The sequence below is a fragment of the Hemicordylus capensis genome, chromosome 6 (assembly GCF_027244095.1).
Source record: "Hemicordylus capensis ecotype Gifberg chromosome 6, rHemCap1.1.pri, whole genome shotgun sequence".
Lineage (NCBI taxonomy): Eukaryota > Metazoa > Chordata > Lepidosauria > Squamata > Cordylidae > Hemicordylus > Hemicordylus capensis.
The window spans coordinates 100,793,283-100,801,910 of NC_069662.1; the positions used below are offsets into that span (position 1 = coordinate 100,793,283).

At 41.9% G+C, this 8,628-nt stretch overlaps 1 protein-coding gene across 1 annotated transcript in view; it reads right to left on the reverse strand.

Moving 5' to 3' along the window:
- Positions 1 to 6,175, reverse strand: part of LOC128331356 (prostatic acid phosphatase-like) — a 45,662-nt gene extending 39,487 nt beyond the window's left edge. The window contains exon 1 of the mRNA XM_053264699.1: positions 6,059 to 6,175. Within this exon, the coding sequence (XP_053120674.1) occupies positions 6,059 to 6,175 (117 nt within the window). The remainder of the gene's footprint in view (positions 1 to 6,058) is intronic.
- Between the last annotated feature and the right edge of the window lie 2,453 nt (positions 6,176 to 8,628).

Here is an 8,628-nt window from a genome sequence, read left to right on the forward strand (position 1 = left end):
GGTGTTGCAATCATGGTACTTCTTGTCAAACACAGGGTGGGGAAATTGGTATAGGGGAGACTGTTAAGTGGTGTTTCACTTTAAGATAATTTAAGAAGATTTTACAAAAAGGGGTCTTTTAAGTATTTTAATCTTATTTAAAAGTTTATTTACTTTAACTGTATAAGAACATAAGAACAGCCCTGCGGGATCAGGCCCTAGGCCCATCTAGTCCAGCATCCTGTTTCGCACAGTGGCCCACCAGATGCTGCTGGAAGCCACAGACAGGAATTGAGGGCGTGCCCTCTCTCCTGCCATTACTCCCCTGCAACTGGTACTCAGAGGCATCCTGCCTTTGAGGCTGGAGGTGGCCCACAGCCCTCCGACTAGTAGCCATTGCTAGACCTCTCCTCCATGTCTTCCCGCAGTTGTCTTTTTTCTAAACTAAAAAGCCCCAGGTGTTGTAGTCTTGCCTCATAAGAAAGGTGCTCTAGGCCCCTGAACGTCTTGGTTGCCCTCTTCTGTACCTTCTCCAGTTCAACAATGTCCTTTTAAAGATGTGGTGACCAGAATTGTATGCAGTACTCCAAGTGTGGCCGCACCATAGTTTTGTATAAGGGCATTATAATGTTAGCCGTTTTATTTTCAATCCCCTTTCTAATGATCCCTAGCATGGAATTGGCCTTTTTCACAGCTGCCGCACATTGAGTCGACACTTTCAACGAGCTGTCCACCACAACCCCAAGATCCCTCTCCTGGTCCGTCACCGACAGCTCGGATCCCATCAGCATATACTTGAAGTTGGGGTTTTTCATCCCAATGTGCATCACTTTACACTTGCTAACACTGAACCGCATTTGCCATTTTGTCGCCCACTCCCCCAGTTTGGAGAGATCCTTTTGGAGCTGCTCACAATCCGTTTTGGATTTCACTACCCAGAAGAGTTTGGTATCATCTGAAAATTTGGCCACATCGCTGCTTACCCCTGCTTCTAGATCATTTATGAATAAATTAAAAAGCACCGGTCTCAGTACAGATCCCTGGGGGACCCCACTTCTTACTTCCCTCCATTGTGAAAACTCTCCATTTATACCTACCCTCTGTTTCCTGTCTTTCAACCAGTTTGCAATCCACACATGTACTTGTCCCTTTATTTCATGACAGCTAAGTTTCCTCAGGAGTCTTTGATGAGGAACTTTGTCAAAAGCTTTTTGGAAGTCCAGGTAGACTATGTCAACTGGATCACCTTGATCCACACACTCATTGACACTCTCAAAGAAGTCCAAAAGGTTGGTGAGGCAAGATTTACCTTTGCGGAAGCCATGCTGGCTCACTCCCAGCAGGGCCTGTTCTTCTAGGTGCTTTACAATTTTATCCTTGAGGATGCTTTCCCTCAACTTGCCTGGAATGGATGTTAGGCTAACTGGCCTGTAATTTCCCGGATCGCCCCTGGATCCCTTTTTGAAAATCAGTGTTACATTTGCTACTCTCCAGTCCTCTGGTACAGAGCCCGATTTCAGGGATAAGTTAAATATTTTAGCAAGGAGGTCGGCAATTTCACATTTGAGTTCTTTGAGGACTCTTGGATGGATGCCTTCCGGCCCTGGTGATTTGTTAGCTTTCCGTTTTTCCAGACAGTTTAGAACATCATCCCTTGTCACTTCTATCTGACTCAGCTCTCTAGCCTCCATCCCTAAAAAGCCTGGTTCAGGAACAGGTATATGCTTAGTATCCTCTGCCGTGAAGACAGATGCAAAGAACTCATTCAGCTTCTCAGCTTCTCTGCAACCTCCATATCCTCCTTAATAAACCCTTTCACTCCCTCATTGTCTAATGTTCCAACTGCCTCCCTGGCAGGTTTCCTGCTTCTGATGTACTTAAAGAAGTTTTTGTTATTCCCCTTGATACTTCTGGCTAAATATTCCTCAAACTCTCTTTTTGCCTCCCTTATTGTCACCTTGCATTTCTTTTGCCAGAGTTTGTGTTCCTTTCTGTTCTCTTTGTTTGGACAGGCCTTCCAATTTCGGAAGGAAGTCTTCTTCCCTTTTATGGCTTCCTTGACGGTACCTGTTAGCCATGCTGGCATCCTCCTGGACTTAGTGGTACCTTTCCTCCTTTTGGGTATACAACTGGGCTTCTAGTATTGTGGTTTTGAGTAAACTCCACGCACTCTGGAGCAAAGTGACTCTCCTGATTTTCCTCCTCAGCTTTCTTTTCACCATACTCCTCATTTTGGAGAAGTTTCCTCTTCTGAAATTCAAAATGTCTTGGTGATTCTCTCCCCGCATGTATGCTGAATTTGATGGCACTGTGGTCACTGTTCCCTAAAGGGTCGATGACACTGACATCACACACCAGGTCCTGGGTGTCACTCAGAATTAGATCCAAGGTCGCCTTCTCTCTGGTCGGTTCCATGACCAACTGTTCCATGACCAACTGTCTGTATGTCTTTTGGGTGTGTTTTATTAGAATGACTTAGTTTTTGGATAGGTAGTCACGGTGAGATTTACGCGGAAGGATTCTAACTGAAGGAATTTTACTTTATAGAAACTTGATAACCATTTTTTCCCAGGCATAGAAGTTAAAGTTTCAGCACTGTTTAGTCTCCCCCTTAATGAGAGAGTGTCCTTGGACACTGTTTTCAAGATTTCATATTAACCCTATGTTATGTGAGTTAGCTGAGATGTTCACCAGTGTTTTTTTTCCTGTCTTTGTGCTGGGATAAATGAAAAGCCCGATATTTTTAGTGGTGTATCTATCAGTATTTTATTTCTCTTTGCTGATATATATTTAATATAATGGAATTATTTTCTCTCTCTTATTTCTCTTTCCCCCTGAGCTTGTTTTTTCTCTCTCTTTTCCTCTCCTTTTGAAGTCTCCTTTCTTTTCTAGTAGTTCTTTTCCTTGAGATATGTGATTTACTTAGGGTTTCATATACAGGTTTTAACTTTGAGTATAATTAAATAATATACCTTACTAATTGTATTTCAATGTATTCCCTGTGTTAATTGTTCCTTTTTTTTAACCATTGAGATTTAGGGAACTCTATATAGGGGTTTAGCATTGAAATAACCTACTCAGAAACTGAGACTATTTATTATATACCTGAATGTTTTAATGACTTAAGGAACTGTTACATACCTTTATGGAAGAAATGATAATTTATGTAACTAATTTAGGGTTTCATTTATAGGTTTTAACTCCGAGTATAATTAAATATTATATATACCTCATTAATTGGCCTTTCAACTAGCGGGTTCTATATACGGTTTAAAACTGACAATAACCTAATCAGGAATTGGGATGTTGTATGATAAACCCGACAGTTTTAATGACTTAAGGAATTGCCACATATTTTTGTCCTTTGTTTCTTTATGTTTCTTTCTTTCCTTCTTATGGAAAAATTTAAGGAATAAGATTATTGGCTCTGTTTTATTATATGACATTATAGCTTTAAAAAGACTACGTATCGAGATATTTTGTTTGGTACTCTTAAGTCTTGGCTTGAGCATATTTGAACAACTAATTGTAGTTGGCTTTAGCTTCTAATTGAAATTTAATTTCAACTTTTCAGAAATATATACCTTTATCATTCCCATCCCCCCACAAGTATTTTTCTTTATCCTCATTTCCCCCTATGGGCTTTTATTGGTTGTTATGGAAACTTCATAATGGTAACTGTTGAATGAACTGCTTGTTGTGATGCATACAATTAAAAGGAAACTGAGAAGAATTACATGTATGTATGGGGAGAGATCTTGGTGTCATAGCTTGATAGCCTATTCTCTCAGTGATGGGTTATAGAGACCAGTTTTGGCTGAAGTTAGTCTCCCTCCTCATGAATGAATATCTTTCCATTTATCTCTCCTGTTTTTTGTTTGTTAAATGAAGAGGAGGACTACTGAAGGTTTAACTGATTTTTGTCACTTACTTTATTATGATGTTTTGTATACCTGTATGGGACAAGATGGGAATTTTGATTACAAAGTATTGGTGGATATGTGGTTTCATATTTACAATATATACACCTTTTCTTTATGGCAGAACTAGTGATTTAACGTTTAAATTTTCTTCTCCATTGAATATTCATGTTCTGAATCGTTCGATTGAGGCCAGGGGGTGTGTTCTGTATGAGGTTTAAGGTTCATTTTTTTCTCTGACGATTAGATTTAGCTTTTTAGATGTACCCTCTTTTTCTTACAGATTATCTTTACTCATTTAAGTATACTTAAATATTATTACTGTGTGTAATCTGCGTGTTTGTTTTTTCTTGCTCTCTTTGCTGTGGATAAGTCATTGCTCTTATTCATGTATGACTATGTCAATCTCAGAGATGTAACTGGTTCTATTTCTATTACTAATAAAAGCAAAAATTCTTCTTTAAAAAACCCAAAAAACAAAGTAACTGCAGAAACGCTCTTCAAAGATGCTGCAAGGCTTTTTGTTTTTGCAAGAGTTAACACATTTGAGACAGCTGCCTCCTTTTCTTTTCTTTTCTTTTCTTGAAATTTAATCTTGAATCTATCCAAGAGCGAACTTTGAGGCTGGCTATGAAATGTGCCCCTTTCCATGCATATTACTTCTTGCTTGGAAATATGAGAGCATGTGGTAGCTAGATATTGGCTGGAATCCAAAGGACAGGAGAGCCACTTCAGCATATTGCAAGGGGGGCATTTAGCTTCTCTTTCTCAAATGGCAACCACCTGTGCCACTTGGCAAAGCAAAGGGGGCAGCTTAAATGGAAATTAAGGGGACTTTCAGCAGCAGTTTCCAATATGGAAGGAAAATATATCAAGAATCCACTTGGGCATGCCCAATCCTTTGGGTGTGCCTAAATTATGTTTGTGAATCCCAGCCGTAAATACAGATAAAGACATATGAATGGATGTACAGTGCAAATAAAATTAGCTTTGCAAGAGAATCTAGAGAAGGTTACAGTTCATTTATAATGGAAGCAGCTATAATACATGAGCCAATCGGCTAATGACAGACCATACTCTTTGACTTCAATTGGTTCAGTCATGCTTTAGGTTTCTGCTTTCAAGAGTCCAGCTTTGTCTCACCTGCAAAACTTGTTTTTACTTCGAACATTCATCTGTCCACATCACAGGTAAGCTTACTTCAGTCAAAAGTCACGAAGAAAGTCTTTTTCTCCCCATTACACACTTTGAGGTGAGTCTCATGATCAGTGAGACTTGCATGAATGGGGTTAGTGGGGAGAGTGGGCTTAGCCCATTTTCCTCGCAGATGAGCACACTGGCAGCCCTGGACAGCTGGATCAGCCACCCACACGACTGCTGGCTCCGTCACGGAGCCGGTGGGGGCTGTGGGGATCGGGGGCCACGTGGCCCCCTGGAAGTTCCAGGATGCCCTACGCAAGTGCACGAGGGCATCCTAGAGAGACCCCCAGGGCCAGGAGACTTGTTTCAGCCTCCCAGCGGGGGTCTCCTCGTGTGTTGCCACAGAACGGAGCCACGGCAATACACGATCAAATAGATGGGGTTAGCGGAGCACTTGCTCCGCTAACCTTGTCTAAGGGGAGAGGTACTTAAGCAGGTTATCCACTTTGAGGAAGCTGGGCTCGCCTCCCTTAGCCCGCTTTTGGCCGATCGTAAGAATCTCCTCTTTATCTTTTCCATGTTAGCAGTGATATATAATCTCTAATAGCTGCAATCAAACTGTGTGTTGTTCATTTAAGTGAGCTGTCCTAATCACACTGGTAAACAAAGAACACCATGGATTGTATCCCAAGGAGTCCTTTCTCTCAAGCAAGGGGAATCCTTAGGCTACAACCCAATAATTCAGACAAAGACCTATTTTGTGATCGTACCTACTTACTAATATATAATGCATAGTACAAGTCAGTGCAGCTAAAAAGATCTGCAATATCGCCGATCTGATCAGCTGAACAATATCTGAAGAAATCTAGGAGGCCCGATTATCATATAAGAAGGAAAGATCTCAACTGGCAAGGCTACTAGATCATACATGAAACTTTGGGAGAGTCTCACAAAGCATTTTATTTCGAAGAACCCACTGGCCCAAGTCACTAGCAGCAATAATAAAACCCTTCACTTACTAAAAGCACAAAGCTCAGCTCCCGTCCTGATGCCAGTTGGAGGAGGAAAGCAAATATTAAGCTAAGCAGAGAGAAGTTAAAATCCCTGGAGCTGCTTGCAAGGCATGTTCCTCCCATTCTAGCAGCAGATATGCAGGCACTCGATCATTGCAGCAGATGTTCTTTTTAAAGACTGAAAAGGGTGGGTACTTAGTGGGTATTTCAGTAGGAAGTGGCAATTAGTTGATGACAAAGGTGTTTCCCAATCACCCTGCTTTGGAGCAGTTCTACTGCTGGCGCCCACAAAAGAAACAGATGGAAGATAAGTGAGCTGGTCCCTTTTTGGCAGAATAGTATGGTCCAAGAGTAGACTTTTGCATACGTGCCAGCATTTCAGCAGTGGAAATAAGGACATGCTTGTAACATCTCTATTAGTACACCATTCAAGGATCACTTCATGAGCCACACCCATTCCATTATTACACATTGGGCCACATCCTGACTAGTAGTTCCGTGAGTTCCGCTTGCATAAGATGGGGGGGTGGGGAGGATATTCTCACTGGCCCTCCCTTTTCTTTGCCAACCTCCCCAAATCTGCTCTTGAGGTTTCCCAAAACCTCAGGGATATAATTCTCATGGACACAGCAGGTGGCAGAGGGAAAAGGAGATGGCCGAAAATAGTCCCTGCTGCAAACTGAATAGCTGTTCACAGAACTAATAGTCAGGATGCATTCATTGACTCTGTAGCAGCCTCCTCTCAGCTGACTTTAATGCCAAGAGGGCAATTTGTTCTATTGGTAAAGATATACTAGAAAAGCATAATTGTCCTACAATATATTATCAAGAAATTCAATATGTACACGCCACACAAGATCCGAAATGTTTGAAATGTCAGACTATGCATGGTTTGGTGCCTTACTGTTCAAGCACTTGCATTTACTTATACAGTATGTGTGACTCATCCCCAAAACATGTAACTCCCTGAAATGCAAAATAAGGGCGGAGATTTTGCCAAGTAAAATAAAGACTGTCCCTGATAAATAGGGACAAATGCAGGGTAGGTGTTTGCATGTTCTGACAAATGCACTGTCCTGCTCTCTCTCTCCCTCCCTGCAATTGAGCAGGGGCGGGGAATGGCTCTGTGTGTAGTGGGGCTGTGCGCAATTGCAAAGTTTGGATCAGTTCAGGTCTGATCTGATGCGGAACCACAGAGGTCGGGTTTGGGTCCTTTGGAGCCTTTAGAATGTTGGGATCAGGATAATCTCCCACTCCCACCCCCAACCTAGTGAAAATCCCCATAGAAGTGTATGGGGAAAGTTAAAGAAAATTGCTGGAAAAGAAAATGATTTAAAGATTTTTAAAGTTAAAGAAAATTGCTGGAAAAGAAAGGGAGCCCTGAAAGTAGGCACAGAAGTAGGTATGGATGGATTCTGAGTATTTAATTACAAATGAATCTGACCATCAGTTGTTTTTAATCTTTTTTTTTTTTTTTAGTTACCTGGAAATTGCACTCTCAGAGAGTTGTGGGAGAAAAGTGTTGTGACATCTGAGAATTTCAGAGAATCTCATGGGAAGTTATGTAACATGAGACAATCTTCCACTTTCATTTTTAAAACTGTGAGTAAAATATTGGGCTAAACAACTTTAAAAAATTAAAAAAATAAATGCATGGGCAAGTGAGCAGGCAGGCAAGCAAGCATTGAGATGCCAGAAGATGACTCCCTCTCCCCCAGCTGCTATGCGGGTGTGTGGACTCTCACTGCCACTTGGAGCTCTGAAATGCCCCAAAGGTCGCCAAATGGGGTTGGAGAACTCTGCCCTGATATTGGCTTCCCTAGTCTGGTGTTGGCATACCTCACATGCCTTCCAAAATGGGCAATATCAGGCCAGCCTTCCGAATCCAACCCTGCACAGCCCTAGTGCATAGCATAGGGAGGGAGATGTAGCCCAGGGCATTTTAGTAGGCTGGCCCATAGAAGGGAGGAGCCAGTCTGCTTTTTAACCCAGGCCTCTCAGTGCTGTTCCTAGAGGTCTGGCACACAGTCATGCCTCCTTGCAGTATCGTGCATCAACCAGTGTGGGCTAAACTGGTTGCCTTCCATCCTGGCCTGGTGTGAGCAGGATGTTTTCCCCTTTGGAACCAAATTGTCTGAGGGAACAGGATCTGGGTTTGTTTGTTTGTTTTTTCTTACCTGCTCTACACTGTATAGTTTGGAAGCGACCATCCTTGGTGTGGGGGGTGGTTGGCATCATTTTCTGAGTTTCATGTTATTTATGTACTTAGATGATTTGTTAGGTGCTAATCAGAAGACCGAGCAGCCCAGGGCAGTGTACAATCAAGAGTAAAAACTATCAAGTGACACAAAACAAAACAGAAGAAACACAAATGACTAAAAAATTAAGTGGCTGATATCCAGACTAAATTACCCATGAGTAGTGCCATTGAATTAGCCACCTAATGGCACAGTGAGGAAGGAACTTGCCTAGGGAGCAAGAGGTTGCTGGTTCGAATCCCCGTTAGTATGTTTCCCAGACTATGGAAAACACCTATATGTGACAGCAGAGATATAGGAAGATGCTGAAAGGCATAA